Here is an 18,418-nt window from a genome sequence, read left to right on the forward strand (position 1 = left end):
GCTTGCAGCAGCCTTTGCCCACCCGCTGGGGCTGATGGGAGTTGAAGTCCGAGGCGCCTGGAGGGGCAGAGGGTGGGCTCGCAGGCTCCTCTTCCTCGCGCAGCCTGCCCACCTTTGCCGGCTGTGTCGCAACAGCCGCCACCGCGGAAAAAGACGAGGGTGGCGCCCCAGCAGTTGCCACCAGGGGCATCGCAGCTCCAGATGCTACAGTGGTGGGTGCGGGGGGGGGGAGAAACGGGGGGGCGGGTCGGGTCTGGAGTTCCCGGGCGGGTCAATGATGTTCCTTCCAACCCGCCCACGCACCAAACTCTCTCAAATTCAAAAGAAGGGCGGGGGGCGGGGGATGCAGCACGGCAGAGACGGTTTGTGGCTTTTTCAACTTTATAAGGCACAGTATGGATTGTGACCCGCGCCCATCATTCGGGGGGAAATCGTCAGCACATTTCCTTAACTAGACATCTGATGCGCAGGTGTCGTGATCGCAAAAACAAAACCTCAGAGCGGTTTACAAAAAGACGAAGCAATAAAATCGAGAAATTTTTACAGCGTTGCTTTAAAACAGATGAAAAGTTAAAATATTAGATTAAATCCCCCAGCAACTTCCATTTGGGTGGTCTTGAGTAAACATTACTCTTCTCAGCAGCTGCCCAGCGGAATAGTGATATCAATAGGCAGGAAGTTCCAAATTTACGTAAATTGGACGTAAATTTAGGTCAACTCGCTCCCCGCGCCCGCCTCTCGAGCGCGCGCCCCCCCGGGCCTCCTTGGCTGCGCGTGCACGCCGCTCCCCCCCCCCTCGGGCCACGTGGAGTTTGTGTCTTTCCCCGGGAAGCGGCGCCACGTGACCCGCGCGTCAGCTGACCCAACATGGCTGGGAGCAGAGCGAGATCGGCCGCCGCCGAGGAAGGCGCCCCCTCGCGCGCCGCCTGAGCCCCGCGCCCAGGCCAGGTGAGGCTGCCCCGCCGCCCCTGCTCGGCCCCGAGCCTCGCCCAGCAGCGCTCCCCGCCAGGGAAGCGGGGCAGGCGGGCCTCTGAACATGTGCAGAGTGCCTTGCTCGCTGCCGGAGGTAGGGCAGGCGCGCCCGGCGGGGAAGGGCCGGGGAGGGAAGGAGCCGGGAGGGTCCGCCGCTGCCGCGACCCCGGAGCTGAGGGAGGTTGGAGGAGGGGGCCGCCCCACGCCCGGAGTCCGGGCTTGGACCCTCAGCTCGTTTCCCGCGTGGTCCTGGCAGCCCGGTCGCCCGAGCGTGTGCAGAGTGGATTTCCCCTTTCCGCGGGGCAGCGCCGGCGAAGCGCTCTGTCAGCTGACAGCTTGCAGCGCGCGAGGCGCGTGATGCGAGGCAGCCTTGGGCTGGGCCCTTCCTCAGTTCTTGGAAATTAATCGTCAAGGAGCTGGTGACTTTCTCCGGGGTGGGTGGGATCCCTTGGCCTCCTGGGAAGGGGGGTGCCGGGGAGCGAGGTGGGCCTCTGGTTTGATCCTGTCTCTGAGCTCTGCTTGGGCTCAGCTGCCCCTTGTTTGCACGCAGAAGCTCCCAGGCTCAGTCCCTGGCAGCAGATCCAGGAAGGGCAGGGAATGGCCCTGGCCTGAAATCCTGCAGAGCTGCTGCCAGTCAGAGCAGGCAGTCCTGAGCTAGATGGACTCATTTATGTGTAGGTCTCTTAGGAGACTGGGCAGCCGCTGTTTGGTGAATGGACCGACATGGTCGGAGCTGGTATCTGGCGGCTCTCTTCCATAGAACCACAGAACTTTTAGAGTTCGGAGGGACCCAAGGGGTCATCCAGCCCAAGCCTTTGTTCAAATGGGGCTTGGGTTCAACACAGTGGCGTAGCGTGGGTTGTCAGCACCCGGGGCAAGGCAAGTAATTTGCGCCCCCTAACCCGTGGATTTGCGCCCCCTAACCCGTGGATTTGCGCCCCCTAACCCGTGGATTTGCCCTAACCCCAGATGTTGCGCCCGGTGCGGCCGGCCCCCCCTGCACCCCCCACGCTACGCCACTGGTTCAACAGGCAGCCCACAGGCATTCCAACTTTGCCACAGGCCTCTGGCTGTGAGGGCAGAGCATGAGACTCCCAATCTCAGTCCAGGTTGTGGGTTTGAGCATTGCAGGGGGTTGGACCAGATGCCCCTTGTGGTCCCTCCCAGTTCTCTGATTCTAGCCACCCACCCCTTCCACAGACGTTCTATGTTCTGCCCCAGTGATCTGTGGCTCTTTGTGTCTCCCCCTCCCCAGGGAATGCTGCTGTGCTGCCCCCCAGGATGGAGACCCTCCTCAGGCAGGTGGAGAAGGACTTGGGCATTGACCGCAGCCAGCTGGCAGCTGCCACGGGGAGCTCCCACGTCATCGCTCTGGTGCCCACCAAGTGGCTGGCCGGCCTGAAGGAGCGGGGGGTGCTGCCCAGCCTGTGCCCGCACCCCGAAGGGCTCAGCGATGTGGAGGTGCGCACCTGCCTCCAGCACTCAGTGCAGAAGCTGCCGTCCGGCTGGACCCGGGTGGAGATCCACGGCCTGAGGAAGGACCAGCTGCGCTACGGGCTGGCTGTGGTGCCTGGCGACCCGAAGGAGCCCCCGGAGACGCTCCATGGCTTCATGCGCCATGTGGCTTCTCAGAACTACCGGAACCTGTGGAGCCAGGCTCACCGCCTTTATGTCTGCCCGTACTGCCACGCAACCACCCCGCCCACGGCCCCTGCCCTGGAGGTGCTCTGTGGGGCCCTCCAGAGGCTCTATGGCTGCCCCATCGTCCCCGTGGGCAGGGGCGCCCCCTCCTGCACCTCCCCAGCCAAAGAGGGCGGTTGCTCGCCCGGCAGGTGCCCTCCTCTGCGCTGCCCCAGCATCCTCCCGGCGGAGGTGCTGCTGGAGTCCCCGGAGATGTTGTACGTGGTCTTCCCCTACGTCCAGTTCTGCCTCCACGACATCGTGACCTTCAGCCCGGCCAAGCTGACCAACAGCCATGCCAAGCTCCTCTTCATCCTCTTCCAGGTCCTGCAGGCCATGGAGGCCTGCCACCGGGCAGGGCTGGCGTGCGGGGCCTTCTCCTTGCACGACGTGGCCGTGGACGAGAAGCTGTGCGCCCGGCTCAGGGTCCAGCTCCGGGACTACGAGCGGGACGAGGACGAGGAGGAGGAGGTGGCGGCAGAAGCGGAGGCGGGTACTGCAGGGAGGGACCCGCTGGCGGACGGAGGCAACATCCCTGCAGCGCCTGGGAAGGGCCTTGGGCAGCTGGTGCTGGACTGGGTGCACGGGCGCCTCAGCAACTTTGACTACCTCCTGCACCTGAACCGCTTGGCTGGCCGCCGGGCGGGTGACCCCAACTACCACCCGGTCCTGCCCTGGGTGGTGGACTTCAGCACCCGCAACGGCCGCTTCCGGGACCTTCGGAAGTCGAAGTTCCGCCTCAACAAGGGTGACAAGCAGCTGGACTTCACCTACGAGATGACCAAGCAGGCCTTTGTGGCCGGGGGCGGCCTGGGTGGGGAGCAGCCCCACGTGCCCCACCACATCTCCGACGTCCTCTCTGACATCACCTACTACGTCTACACCGCCCGGCGGACGCCCCGGGCCGTGCTGTGCTCCCACGTGCGCTCCCAGTGGGAGCCCAACGAGTACCCGGCCAGCATGGAGCGCATGCAGGGCTGGACGCCAGACGAGTGCATCCCCGAGTTCTACTCGGACCCCGCCATCTTCCGCTCCATCCACCCGGACATGCCGGACCTGGAGGTGCCGGCCTGGTGTGCCTCCCGCGAGGAGTTTGTGGCGGCCCACCGGGCGCTGCTGGAGAGCTGGGAGGTGTCCCAGGACCTCCACCACTGGATCGACCTCACCTTCGGCTATAAGCTGCTGGGCAAGGAGGCCGTCAAGGAGAAGAACGTCTGCCTGCACCTGGTGGACGGCCACACCCACCTGGCCAGCTACGGGGTGGTGCCTCTCTTTGACCAGCCCCACCCCCGGCGCCTGGCGGGGAGCTGCGCCCTCCTCTCCGCCGAAGCCCCGCCCATCACCAGGCCCCTCATCCCACCTGTGCAGGAGACGAGAGTCCTGGAAGGGGGTGCCCCCAAGGGCCAGGCCAGCAATGGGGCCGGCGGGCCGGTCGTGGAAGCGGCGCCATGCGAAGGCGTGTGGGCTGGAGGTCGGTTCACGGCGGCAGAGGAGGAGGTGGAGCAGGGGGCAGAGGCACTGGAGGCCCTCCCTGCGGGGGCATGCCGGGCCACAGAGCTGCCCGGTCCCCCCGCCCCGCCCCCGGGGATCCCCGCAGAGGGCAAGCACCTCGGCCGCAGCAGGACCAAGGCGGGGGCTCCTCCTGTGGAAGGGCTGGACGCCAAGATCGTCGTTCCCGAGGGCTGCAACTTCCTGCAGGCCTTGGAGGAGTTGGAGAAGCTGGACGCCTTCCTCCTGAAGGGGCTGCACGCCCAGGTGGGCCAGCCGGAGCAGCGCCGGCCTCGCTTGCCCCCGGGGCCCTCGGACCTCTTCCAGAGAGACATGCAGGCCCTGGGGGTTGTGGTGGCCGAGATCGTCTTTGCCCCGAAGCTGCGGGCGCTGGAGCCCGGGGCGGCCCTGGCGGAGCGCTTCCGGGCGGCTCGGAGGCTGTGCCGCCAGCACCCCAAGGACATCCCAGCTCCTCTGCAGCACCTGCTGGATACGCTGCTGCAGCTGAGGGTGGCGGATGGGCAGCTCGCCAGGGCGGGGTGGGGGCCGCTCCTGTTTGACTACCCCCCTGTCTGGCAGGGCCTCCCTCCGCCCTGCCCCTGGCAGCTGCGGAGCTCCTTCAGCGCGGTGCTGCCCTTCCCTGCCTACTTCCCGGCTCTGCACCGCTTCATCTCCACCTACCTGTCTCGCCAGGCGGAGGCCGAGGGCCGGGAGCTGGTGTTCCAGCTGTGGCGGCAGCTGGAGGGCGTCCTGAGCAGCATCACCCCCGAGGGCCTGGAGATCCTGCTGCCCTTCGTCCTGGCGCTGCTGTCCGGGGAGCGCACGGCTGTCCACGCCGCCTGGTACCTCTTTGAGCCCATCGCCAGGGCCCTGGGCCCCCGCAACGCCCACAAGTACCTGCTGAAGCTGCTGGTGGGGGCCTACGAAAACCCCCGCTGCCTCCATGGGCGATTCTACCTGTACACCGACTGCTTCGTGGCGCAGCTGATGGCGCGGCTGGGCCTGCAGCTCTTCCTCTCTGCCCTCCTGCCCCACATCCTGCAGGTGCTGGTGGGGTCCGAGGGGGCCGCCCCGGAGGAGAACAAGGCCCTGCTGGGGGTGACGGAGGAGGAGGAGGACGAAGAGAGCGGAGGGGGCAGTCCCGGGCCCTGCTCCTTTGGGGAGGAGGCCAAGGCGGAGGCGGAGAGGGGCTCGGCCCTGCAGCTGCTGGGCTACATGTCCGGGGTCAGCCTGCACGACCAGGCTGACCTGCCCGAGAGCGAGGACTTCCAGAACGGGCTCTACGTGGCCGAGGCTCTGCGGGGCACGGAGGAGGAGGAGGAAGAGGAAGAGGCTGCGGCAGCCGAGGAATCCCTCAGCCTGGGCCGCCTGAGCGACAAGAGCAGCGCCAGCGAGGTCTCCCTGGGGGAGGACCGGTCGGCCGCCGACGGGGAGTCCCAGAAGGACAAAGGGAGCCTCAAGTCCCTTGACAGCAGCCAGGACCTGAAGCACAGCGAGGAGGAAGAGGAGGAAGAGCAGGAGGAGGAGCAGCCGCAGGAGGAGGAAGACGAGGGCCAGCAGGACGGGGAGGAAGAGCGCGACGCCGCCACCACTGTGGTCGCAGAGGAGCTAACGCTCTCCTTGGGACTCAGCGCCTCGGTGGAAGCCAGCCTGGCAGAGGACAATGATGGCGAGGAGGAGGAGGAGGAGGACCGGGTCGGACGGGGCTTGTTGGACCAGGAGGGGGACAAGGAGAGGAGCATTCTGCTGGGTGAGCCAAGGCTCCTTCCGGGGGTGGGGGGCCTAGTCATTCATTCATTGATTTAAAAAATTGTATACCATAGTGGTTTAGAGTAATATAAGTTATAAGCAAAAGAAGAATTCAAAGCAAACACCAGCAGGGACTGGGGAGGTGCTGGGATGCCAGGCTGCGCCCGCAAAGGGAGCTCCCTTGGGTGTGGGCAGGGTGCCGCCTAACCACCCGCTCCCGCCCTCTCTTGTCTCCCAGACACAGCCTGCAAGATGGTGAGGTGGCTCTCGCCCAAGCTGGGCCCCACCACCACCTCCCACTACGTGGCCAGGAACCTCCTCCGACTCCTGACCTCCTGCTACATCGGTAATTCTCGCCTGTGGGGTTATGGGGCAGGGGGGGTGGGAAAGGAGGAGGCTGCTTTTCATGGTTCTGGGGGAGGCCTTCTGTTGGAACAACCTTTGCCAACCTGGTGCCCAAGTGGGGCGGGTGGGCAGTTGGGGTCTAGAGTGAGTTTAGCCTGCAGAAGAGGAGATAGGAAAGCCATCTTCCACTCTCTCTCTCTTTCGAGGGCTGTCACATGGAAGAAGGCGCAAGGTTGTTTTCTCCCCCCCGGAGGGCAGGACCTGAAGAAACAGACTCCTATTGCAAGAAAGGAGAGTCCAACCAAAAACTTTCTGAGAGTAAGAGCTGTTCAAAGTGGAACAGATTCCCTCTGAAAGTGGTGGACTTGTCTTCACTGGGCTCCAGTTTTCTATCAGCTGCAGCAGCTGGCATGGGCAACCTGGTCAGGGACAGGTGTTAGAGCCCAGCAGCCCCACAGGCATTCCCCAGACGGTAGGACTTGAACCAGGAGCCTTGAGGGTCTGAGATGCCCCGGGGTTTGTGTGTGTGTGGACCCTCCTTCACCAGGGGCGTGTAAGCAGTGGCTGAACGGCCGCCTTTCAGGGCTGCTGTCGCAATCGGATTTCCTGCCTTGGGAGCGGGTTGGGCTGGATGACCTTTGAGGGTGTCCCCCACACTCTCTCTCTGCTCTTTCTCCTTCTGCAGGTCCTGGCAGGCAACAGTTTGTGGCCGGGGCTGAAGAGAGCAGCCCTCTGAGCTCCGGGAACATCTACCAGAAGCGGCTGCTGGTGGGGGATGTGGTGTCCGAGCCGGTGCTGGCCTGCCTCGTCCACCTAGCACACCTGTATGGGGAGCCCGTCCTCACCTACCTGTACCTGCCCTATATCAGCTACCTGGTCAGTGTCTCTATCTGAGGGTGACTTTCAGGGCTCCAGGCGTGTCTGTGGGGCCCCTCCACTTTCCCTCTCTCTCCATCTTCCTTGGAGCAAAGTTCCGATGGCCATCTGCCAGGGATTCTTTACCTGAGATTCCTGCATCGCAGGGGGTTGGACTAGTTGACCTTGGGGGGTCCCTTCCAGCTCCAGGATTCTCTGATTCCATCTTGCCTTCTCCTACACCATTGCCGTATGCTGCGTCAGACCCCGGGCCCACCTGGCACAGTCTTGTCCAGACAGCAATGGCTCTCCAGGGTTTGGGGCAGGGAGTGTCCCTGGGGCTGCCGCTGGGGATTGAAGCTGGGACCTTCTGCATGCCAAGCAGGTGTTCTGCGCTACTGGGCCCTTACCCGGGGCTCTCTCTCATATCCTTCCACTCCAGCACCATTCTTGGGCAGCCTGAGCAGCTTGCTGCAGGGAACACAGGATTCTGTTCAAGATTTCAGCAGCTGGAGAAGCTTAGCTTTAAAAACAAAGCAGCCCAAGCAGACTCGCCTTCCCAAGTTTCTAGCCCTCATGGCTTTAGGGAGAAGCTGAACTGTACCTGAGCAGTACCTAGCGAACTCCCAGAGGGCGGGAGTGGGGGGCTGAGCAGAGGAGGGGCCAGCGGGAGGGAAGATTGAGCAAATATATGCCAACTAAAATCCTAGATGTTGCCCCCCCTTCCAAGGAGGGAGTTTGCCTTGCTTTGTGTCCTGGAGGGGGTGTGTGGCAGCTCAGGGAGGAATTTCTTTTATTATTATTATCATTTCAAAACCAAAAAATTTTTACAAACATCAAATTCAAAATCCATATTCATTTTCTAACATAAGCCTATTACGTAGATTACCTAAATTAAAATATATCTAATTGTTCTATGCTTCCCTTTGCTGTATGTAAATACAAAGCAATTAACAAATTATAAATTATATTATAGGTTCCCATATACCTTCCACTCCCCTTCACCCATGTGTGATCTCAATATTTTACTTCTTCCATCTTGTTGTGTTGTTATAATTTAATAATTATTCAATTGATTCTATTGTTATTTTCTTGCTTACTCCTGCACATTTTACACGTTCTCTATTAATATTTCAATTCCGGAACCATATTCTTTCAGGGAGGAGTTTCGTTTCCTCCCTGGCAGCTGCTCTGAAAGGAGAAGCTGACTCGCGTTCAGCCTCAGGGGCTCTGAGTGCCTTCTGCACACTCACTCGCTCTCTCTCTCTCTCTGTGTGGAGGTCACACTCTGTATTGGGGGACACTTCCCCATTTTAAATCTTTCCCAACATGGAGGGTTGTATTCAGCAAAGTCAGGGGAGGGAGCAGCCCCTTCGCTGGGTGGGAGGAGGAGGAGGAGGAGGAGGTGGCCTCTGGGAAGAGCTGCGCTGAGCCTCACAGCCGTGATGTCCACTTGGCCAGTTTGGCACCGAGGGTGAACCACAAAATGGCGCCCCCTCCCACTAGGGGCAAAGGGGTGGGTGAAGAGCTACATTAGGAACAAGAGGGGAATCAGCCGGACGGTTGAAGTGGGAATCCAAGGACACTGAATCATGCCAGGAGACACCTGGGGGAGACTACTCAGGAGGTGGCAGATCCGGCCTCCAAGCAGCGCAGCACAGCCATGGCGGCCACAGAGGCAGCAGCAGCAGCAGCAGCAGGTGATGCCTTCCTTGGAGACTGGATCTGCTGCTGCTGTGGATCCGGCCATCTGAGGCAGTCACCTCAGCCTGCTCATGAGTGGGCAAGGCAGGGGTGGAATTGAGGCCACGGTCTGTTTCATGGACCAGGTGCTGGAAAGCACAGGAGGGGAGAGGGCTCTTCTGCACGGATCCTGCTTACAGGTTTCCCCCAGGGGTTGTACTAGATGACCCTGGAGTCCTTTCCAATTCTACCACTCTATAATTTTTCTCAAGTGCCATAGGAAAGGCAGCGGTGACTCTCAAGGATTTTAAGGTGGGGGTTGTCCCCAGCCCTACCTCCTGGGGGTTGACCTGAGGACCTTCTGCATGCCAAGCAGGCGTTCTGCCGCTGACCCACCTGGGACCTCTTTTCCCTGTTCCAGGTGGCTCCTGGGGGCGGAGCAGGCGTCGTCCGGCTGAACAGCCGCAAGGAGGCCGGGCTCCTGGCCGCCATGACGCTCACCCGCAAGATTGTCGTCTACCTCTCGGACACCACCCTCATGGATATCCTGCCCAAAATCAGCCAGGAGGTCCTTCTGCCTGTCCTGGGCTTCCTCACCTCGGCCACCATCAGGTGAGAGGCTGGGGCGAGAGACCCCCTCTGGCATACAGCAGGAGGGACCTGTCCCAGGCATCCCTCTCTGGCCACGAGGGCCTCTGCTCTGGAGGCGCTGGCTGGGGGAACCCTGCAGCCCCTGCTGTGCCCCCAGAGCCCTTGTGGGGGAGACTGGGCGGTGTGTGCTGGGATGTCTCTCTTGGGCACCCTTCTTGGCTGACGCCCCACCCTCCCCCTCTAGCTTCCCCAGCGGGGCCCAGGCCCGCATCGGCTTGTGCCTCAAGACCATCAGCCTGGTGGCGCTGGTTTGCTTGCGGATCGGGTCGGAGATGGTGCAGCAGCACCTCAGCCAGACTCTCCGGACGTTCTTCGAGACGTTTTCGCTGCTGGAGCAGGTGAGGCGGGAAGGGAGGGCAGAAGGTCGGGGAGCTTTTTCAGCCTCTGCTGATGGGGGGGGGGGGGAGAGAGAGAAGGACCCCTGGCTCTGGCAAGACTTGAACTCGTGGCACGTGGAAGTGGGGTGGAAGGGGTTCTTTCTCATAAGAGGCATCAGGTCAACCCAGGAGACGTTTCTCAGGCCACAAACATCCAGAAAGTGATCTTTCCTCTGCAGAGCCAAAATGGTCTTATTCGCTGTACGGATCATATCTAGGGAGCCTTGGTGGCAGAGGTTGGGGGGAAACAAACACTGGGTTCCAGTTTCTACAATGCTTTCATGGGGTCCCTTCCAGCTCTACAGTTCTATGAAAAGTGCAGGCAGGGGGGAAATGGCCTCTTCCAAAATGCAGTGCTGTTCTCAGGGCGGCTGTTGGCGCTGGGTGGGAATCCTCTCCCAGAGGTGGGTGCCAGCAAGGCGGAGGTTTGTCTGACTGGTTCCCCCCCTCCTCCTCCCCCCCCCCCGCCCAGGGTGTGACACAGGAGCCGCCTGCCCTGCCGACGAGGCTGCTGCCCCCGGACCCGTCTGCTGTGTTGGAGCTGCAGAAGGTTTTCAGCCTGGAGATGGCTTACATCACCTTTGTCCCCTTCTCCTGCCTGCTAGGTAGGGCGTGAGGCTTGACTCTCCTCCCCTGCTCTCTCTCGACCCGTGTCTCTTGTGCTCTTGCAGACACATGCATGCACACACGCTCTGCACCTTCTCAAATGGCTCTGGGTGTGAGTCTCAGGCAGCAGACACAACAGCAAGTCTTGTGGCACCTTGAAGATCGGCCCAGCCTGTGCCCACCTGGGGCCCTCCAGCTGTATTGGGCTGCAGGGACTGGGGTGGCCAAGTTGCCCAAAACATTGGGAGGGTGGCAGGCTGGCAAAGCAGAAAGGTATAAGTGTGTGTTTTTCCCCATCTCCTTGAGATGACCTGAAGGCCCCTAAGGAACATCCATTCTTCCTTTTGGACCCTGGACATCTTGAGGCAGTGAGTTCCCCAGGTTAATTTGCAGCAGTTTGAATAAACTTTTTTATTCTAGAACTGCATGGGAGAGGGATAAAAACATCTCCCTGCTTCCTTTCTCCAACCTGTGCACAATTTTTATAAATCCCTCTGACTGTTTCTCTCCCTCCTTTTTAAAAACTTGACAAGCCCCAGACTCTGTTGCCTTCGCAGCTCCTTGACCCCCTTGCGCTTGGTGAGGAGAGGCCTTGGAGCTCCCTGGCCTTGCACGGGGCCTGGATCCATACCCAGAGCTCCCCCATCTTCCTCCCTTCTCTGCAGGCGACGTCATCCACGCCCTCGTCCCCAACCATGCGCTGGTCGGGCGGCTGGCTGGCCTCTACCTGGAGAGCATCAACCCCCGGGGCCTGGCTTCCCAGAGCCAGGATGCGGCCGCGCTAGGCCCGGGTTCCTTGGAGCAAAGCGTCCTGGGCGCGGACCCCTCCTCCGGCCCCTGCGAGGACACGCACTCTGGGACTTTTGGGAGCGTGCTGGTGGGCAACCGGATCCAGGTCCCCATGGAGGCCCAGCAGGAGGCCTCGGGGAGCCCCAGCAGCTTCTGCCCCACGGCGGGGCGCCGGGAGGAGGGGGAGGCCCTGAAGCAGGAGCTGCACCGCAGCGCCCACCACCTCTGTGGCAACTGGCTGGCCTACTGGCAGTACGAGATCGGGGTGAGCCAGCACGACGCCCGCTTCCACTTCCACCAGATCAAGCTGCAGAGCTTCGTGGGCCACGCGGGGGCCATCAAGTGCCTGGCCCCCCTGGGCGGCGAGGACTTCTTCCTCAGCGGCAGCAAGGACAAGACGGTGCGCCTCTGGCCCCTCTACAACCGGGGGGACGGCACCCGCGAGGAGGAGCCCCGCCTGACCTACGGGCACCACAAGAAGTCCGTCTTCTACGTTGGCGCCCTGGAGGCCCCCCAGCACGTGGTCAGCTGCGACGGCACCGTCCACATCTGGGACCCCTTCACTGGTGAGGGGGGGAGGGGGGGCTTGGCTGGGCCGCAGGAGTGTGGCCCCCTGTGGCTGGGTGGTGTAATAATAAAACTAATAATAATAAACTTTATTTATACCCCACCCTCCCCGGCCAGAGCCAGGCTCAGGGTGGCTAACACCAGTAAAATTACAGTAAATACATAATGGGGGGGGGGCGGGGGAGAACAAAACAAAAAAACCCCAATTTAAAATGCAGCCTCGTTTTAAAAGTAGCTGATAGATCAAAACCATAAGGGGAGGGAAACATAAGGGTCAGACTGAGTCCAAACCAAAGGCCGGGCGGAACAGCTCTGTCTTGCAGGCCCTGCGGAAAGATGTCAAGTCCCGCAGGGCCCTGGTCTCTTGTGACAGAGCGTTCCACCAAGTTGGGGCCAGTACAGTGGTATCTCTGGTTACAAACTTAATTCGTTCTGGAGGTCCGTTCTTAACCTGAAGTACCTTAGCTAATGGGGCCTCCTGCTGCCGCCACACGATTTCTGTTCTCATCCTGGAGCCAAGTACTTAACCTGAGGTACTATTTCTGGGTTAGTAGAGTCTGTAACCTGAAGTGTCTGTAACCCAAGGTACCACTGTACTGAAAAGGCCCTGGCCCTAGTTGAGGGAAAGCGGGGCTTGGAGCCTCTCCGGAATGCCTCATCTGGTGACGCCCGTGTGCCAGGAGGAAAACACACCAGAGGCGGATTTGGGGCAGCACAACCGGCTCTGGAGCCAGCTGCCCCTTTCGCCCCATCTGAACAGGCTGTCTCTCTCTTGCAGGCAAAGTCGTCCGCACGTTTGAGGCGCCTGACTGCAAAGTGCCCATCACGGCGGTGAGCGCTATGCCCCCTCCCTACACCAGCATCAGCATGGCCAGCGCCGACTCGGTCCTGCGCTTCATTGACCACCGGAAGCCGGGACTCCAGGTACACTGAGGGTTCGTTGTGCCCGGGGCTGCTTTAGTTGGCGGAGGTGGGGGACATTTCCTGCTCCCCATTGGTCATGCCTGTGGAGAGGAGGCTGTAGCCTTGGGACAGAGCAGCTGCCCTGGTCCAGCTTCCCACTGGAAGAGCAGGCGATGGTTTTCTCTTCCACAGACACCAGGGAGCCAATACAGGCAACTCCCAATTTATGCAGCAGTTACGTTCCAAGGAATCTCATGCTCATGTGAAATTGCGTATGTTTGAATTAAATCTTAATCACTTTGAAAAAAAAATAAATCTTGATCACTAAAATATAACCTAAAATTATCATTTAAAACCTTAATCATTTTTGCAGTACAGCTTTTCCCCTAAGTTTTATGGCAGTCCCCCTTTTGATGATGTTTTTGGGTCGTTCGGAGCTTGGCGTGTTGCATGAATACGTGTAAATGGGGTGTCGCTGCCTGTACTGCCAGGACTGAGCTGGGGAGAGAAAGGCAGAAGGCAGCTCAGAATAACAGCCTTGTCGAGTCCTCCAGTCCAACTCCCTGTAATGTCAGAATCACAACAGAAGCATCTCTGGCAGATGGCCAGCCAACTTGACGGGACATTCGGAAGAACGTCTTGGTGGTCAGAGCTGCTCAAAAACCTCCAGCGAAGGAGGGTCCCTTCCAAGGGACTCTGTCCCGCTGCCAAACAGCTCTTAGGAAGTTCTTTCTAATGTTCTGCCAGAATCTTTCTTGCCATTTGGTATCTGTTGGTTCGGCTCCTGCCCTCCAGAACAGCAGAAAACAAGCTTCCGCCACCTTCCATGTGGCAGCCCTTCAGAGACGGGAAAATGGCTCTCATGTCACCTCCGAGTCTCTTTTCCGGGATCCCTTAGCCGCTTCCCTATTGGATCTGTCACTCGGAGACAAAACATCTGCTTTGCATGTAGGTCTCTGGTTCGCTCCCAGCCTCTTGGAAAAGTGTCAGGTGATGGGGAAGACCCTCCCTTGCCTGAGGCCCTGGAGAGATGCTGCTAGTCAGAGCAAGCAGCACTGGACCAGATGGACAGGGAGTCTGGTCTGCAGCCAGGCAGTGCCCTGTGAGGGTGGGTCTGGGGGCTGGAGGGGCCTCACATTTATCTGGGAGTCATGAATTGTGACCCCAAGCGACAACTTTGGGAGTTGGGAGGCACCCAGCTTGCAGGCAGGAGGTCCCCAGTCCAGCCCCACACCAGTTCCCTCACTTACAAAAGGGGCCACGTGGCAGGTGCCGGGAGAGTCTCCCTTTCCCAGGGCCCTGGAGGGCCTGACGTGGTTCCCCTGGTCCTCTGAGGCAGAGCAGTGGCCTTGCAGGCAGAAGGTCTCAGGTCCAATCCCTGATGGGGAAATGCTGGGGGGAAACCCTGGAGAGCTGCTGCTGCCAGTCAGAGCAGGTGACACCGGGGGAGAATTGCCACAGGTTCTGACTGGGAGAAGCTGCTTCTGACGCCCCTCTGCCTCCCCTCCTTCTGTGCCCCCAGCATGAATTCCGCCTGGCCTGTGGGGCCAACGCTGGCCTTGTCCGCTGCCTGGCCGTCAGCCCCAGTGGCCGGAGTGTGGTAGCCGGCTTCTCCTCTGGCTTCATGGCCCTGCTGGACACCCGGACAGGCCTCATCCTGAAGGTGTGGCCAGCGCACGAGGGAGACATCTTGCAGATCAAGGTAAGGGGCTGGGCTGGAGGGGTTCATTTGGGTGCATCCCCCCCCCGCCTCGTTCGTCTCAAAGGGAAATTCGTTTACGATTGACCTTTCAAATGCTGGCTAAAACTAGGGACCATCCCATCATAAGAACCCAAGAATAGCCCTGCTGGTTCAGGCCCATCTAAGCAACCTCCTGTGGCCAACCAAGGCCACAGTTTTTGAAATAAAAGCCAGGAATTAGGAGGTGTGGGAGGGCATCCCAGGCGATGCCTGGAGGCACCACTGTGCCCATGGGCACCACCCTGGGGGCCCCAGATTACCTCTCCTGGTCTGACCTAGATGCCTTTTCACTCTCGCTCAGAGACCGGCTGCCCCCCTTTCCCCACTGCTGCACCTCGGACAGCTGAAGATTCCCTTCTGTGGGTCCAAGGTATCGCCTGGTGCTCTTGGGCGCTGGGCTGAGGGACTCAGGTTAAGGGAGCACAAGGAGCCAGGCTGAGTCTTGCTCTCTGTACAGAGAAATGCTCTGCATGGGGGGGGGGTCTCAGGCCCCCTGCCCCAAGGCCCTTGCAGCTTCAGATCTGACACAGGGGCATCATTCGCCGTAGCCTTGTCTGCTTACGTGTCTCCAGTGCATTCCCAGATTGCACGCTGAAGAAACCGGGGAATCTGGTATTGCAATGTTGCACACAGACAAACAGAAACCCCTGCCTCCAGCCTTCATGATTCCAGAGAGGAGGGCGGTCGCATGTGAGCAATACCTTGTGGAAGGCGTCCGGTTGTGGAGCGGCTTGTGCTGCGTGGGTGTGGAAGTGGGGTTAGGGCATTGGGGGTTTGGCCGGTTGTTCCCTCTGTTGATCCTTCTCTGGGGGCCGTTTCTGAGCTGGTGGGAGGAGGACAAAGGTCTTGTGTGCCAGAGGAGGGGAAGCCGAGAATGTGTGTGTGCTGGCGGTCCCTGCTTTTCCCCCTTAGCACTGGCCGGCTGCCCCCATCTGAATGGCTAACCCTTCTCCCTATTTGCCTGCTCCCTGGGCTGCCCTCCGTGTCCTTCACCCAGAGCCAAACAACCCAGCTGCTTGCTGTTTCTCCGCTGACGGGAGGCCCTCGGCCACAAAGCCCCACTGGCAGCTCCCAGGCACTGCTGCTGTCAGGGACTGGGCTGGCTGGGACCCATGCGCACACCCTCCTTCCTTGGCTAGGTGGGGCATCTGCATCCTGTGTGGCAGCAGGGCCGGCCCACCCACTCTCGCTTGGACTACTGCAATGCGCTCTATGTGGGGCTACCTTTGAAGGTGACCCAGAAACTACAACTAATCCAGAATGTGGCAGCTAGACTGGTAACTGGGAGCGGCTGCCAGGACCACATAACACCGGTCTTGAAAGACCTACACTGGCACCTAGTATGTTTCCAAGCACAATTCAAAGTGTTGGGTCTGACCTTTCAAGCCCTAAACGGCCTCGATCCAGTATACCTGAAGGAGCGTCTCCACCCCATTGTTCTGCCCAGACACTGAGGTCCAGCACCGAGGCCCTTCTGGCTGTTCCCTCCCTTCGAGAAGCCAAGTTACAGGGAACCAGGCAGAGGGCCTTCTCGGTGGTGGCACCCGCCCTATGGAACGCCCTCCCACCAGATGTCAAAGAGAAAAATAACTACCAAACTTTTAGAAGACATCTGAAGGCAGCCCTTTTTAGGGAAGCTTTTAATGTTTAATAGGTTATTGTATTTTAGTGTTTTGTTGGAAGCCGCCCAGAGTGGCTGGGGGGACCCAGCCAGATGGGTGGGGTATAAATAATAAATTCTTATTCTTATTATTATTATTAGGCAGGCTGCCTTGGGTGGCAGATGCTGAAGGCGGCATCCCACAGGCGCCCTGCTGCCTCTGCTGCCAGCGGCACTGGATTCCGGCAGAACGTTGCCAAAATCTCACGTGATCTTGCCGGAAACTGCTGCTGCTACAGGCAAGGGAGGCTTGGTCGGCCGCATGTTCTGGCTTTGCCTCAGGCGGCAAAATGGGATGTGCAGCCCCTGTGAGGCAGCCCCCTGGTTCTTCACAACCGATTCTGCATTGGGAGGAGTGGCCTTTGGGAAGGCCCTCCCCACCAGTTCTGCGGAGGCAGTGAGATGCCAGTGGCCGGTTTTGGTTTTGCCACTCTTGCTGGAGAGCACGCTGAGAAGGGTGGAGAAGCTGGCACCCCTGGAGTCCTCCACGAAGCACGGGTGGGTGGTGGGTGAGTCCCCCATTTAGTGCTGGGGCTGAATACTAGCCAGAGCTCCTGCCTGGAGCACAGGAAGTGAAATTATTTATGTCATAAAATTCATTCACCGCTTGATTGTTAAAAAAGAAAGAAAAGCAAATCATGAAAAATCCACAAGTTCTTTAAAACAAACAAAAACCTAAAATACTAAAATGGATTAAAATTACCACAACTTTCTGGGCCACCTTGCCTGAACGTGAAAGTTTTGTGCTGGAAAGAGTAGAGTGCAGGGGTCTGCCTCATATCAATAGGCAGGGAGTTACAAAGGTTAGGTCCCACCACACTCAAAGGTTGAGTTCTGAGCAAATGTGGGATGGGTGTTATATGTGGCCAGTTGTGGCAATGGAAGAAGTTGAGTGGGCATATGGAACGTAGGACGATTCTGCTGGGTAAGGAAGAGTGCCTTGAGGCATGTGCAAAGTGCCTTTCCCCTGCCACTTTGTAAAGCAGGATTCAGTGGTGGGGTGCACCTTCCCTTCGCGTCAAAGGACTGCTGCCCCCCACATTCTGGGTGGGGTTCCTGGGTGTGGGCCGAGATGCCCCTGAGCTGACGGGTGACGTTTCCCCCACAGGCCACGGAGGGCAACCTGCTGATCAGCTCCTCCTCCGACCACTCCCTGGCCATCTGGAAGGAGCTGGAGCCGAAGCCTCTTCAGACCTACAAGCCGGCCTCCTCGGAGCCCATCCACACCTTCGACCTCTACGGCAATGAGGTGGTGGCCGGCACCGTGGCCAACAGGATCAGCGTCTACGCCCTGCAGGAGGCGCTGCCCCCCAGCATCACAAAGCTCAGCTCCGAGAACTTCCGGGGCACCCTCACCAGCCTGGCTGTCCTGCCCACCAAGTGCCAGCTCCTGCTGGGCTCCGACAACGGCACCGTCCGGCTCCTGGCGTAGCCCCGGCTCTCTCCTCCCTTCTGGGGACAGGGGCAGAGCCCCTTTGGGGGGGGACTGGGGGTGGGTGAGAGAGAGGGCAGGGGGCTTCGAGGAGACCTCCGTGCCCGCTTTGACTCTCTGCAAGCAGGCTGCTAGGCAGCCAGAGGCCCCAATCCTCTCATCACCATATGTGCCTGACTCTCTTTGGAGAGTGGGGTGGGCATTCGCTGAGGAACCCACGGAGGGCAGCAGCTTTGGTGCCCTCTTCCACTGCCCCTCTCCAACGCAGCATTCCTGTTCTTGAACTTTTCGATTGTGTGTGTGTGTGTCGCACAAGACTTCTTCTGTCCTCCTGGCTCCCCCCACCCATCCCATATGCGTCTCCCCCCCCCCCCCGCAAGAGCTGGCCTCCGTGCAAAGAGAGAAGGCTTTGCACCTGGGCGGCGGCAACACCTGGGCAGATGCCCCTGGCACCCAGTTCTCCACTCTCCCTGTCTTTGCTCAAGCCCAGTGAGCATGCAAACACACACACACACAGATTCAGTGGTCCAACTGCCCTGCCATCTTGAGTACTTGGGTGCCACCAAGTGCCACGTTCTGTCTCGCTCTGCCTGTCCTCCTGGAATGATATTTTTCCCCTGGGGTGGGAGTGGCAGGGAGGCAGCTTGTGGGAAAACCCCCCACCCAGGCAAGGGTCAGCACACCTGTGCAAGTGCTTGCCCCCTTTTCCTGGGGGGGGAGGGGAGCAGACCCCCCCTTGCTGATTAACTGATTGCAATAGATTATATATATATATATACATATTCTAATAAACACCCTGGAGCTCGCAGTTGCCTTCTCTCTCTCTATGTGTGGCATGAATTTGGTGTCCTGCTGCTGCTGCTTCCTTCTCTCCCCCCTCCCCAGACCTCCTCCTCCTCCTCCGTAAGGGACAGCAGGGC

The 18,418-nt window shown here is 59.8% G+C and overlaps 1 protein-coding gene across 2 annotated transcripts; it reads left to right on the plus strand.

The window, feature by feature from the left end:
- The first annotated feature begins 841 nt into the window (after positions 1–841).
- Positions 842–17,890, plus strand: WDR81 (WD repeat domain 81). Of its 2 annotated transcripts, none has more exons than XM_081843710.1 (11): positions 842–948; positions 2,228–5,890; positions 6,128–6,235; positions 6,920–7,110; positions 9,194–9,384; positions 9,608–9,761; positions 10,273–10,405; positions 11,072–11,761; positions 12,541–12,686; positions 14,188–14,367; positions 17,175–17,890. In XM_081843710.1, exons 2-11 carry the CDS (start codon positions 2,254–2,256, stop codon positions 17,496–17,498), a joined length of 5,754 nt encoding a protein of 1,917 aa, XP_081699836.1. In that variant the 5' UTR covers positions 842–948; positions 2,228–2,253; the 3' UTR covers positions 17,499–17,890. The 2 variants fall into 2 exon arrangements, with proteins under 2 accessions (XP_081699836.1, XP_081699835.1); XM_081843709.1 differs by lacking the exon at positions 842–948 and adding an exon at positions 1,514–1,646.
- The last annotated feature ends 528 nt before the right edge of the window (positions 17,891–18,418 follow it).

The sequence above is a fragment of the Podarcis erhardii genome (assembly GCF_964252035.2).
Source record: "Podarcis erhardii genome assembly, chromosome: 16".
Lineage (NCBI taxonomy): Eukaryota > Metazoa > Chordata > Lepidosauria > Squamata > Lacertidae > Podarcis > Podarcis erhardii.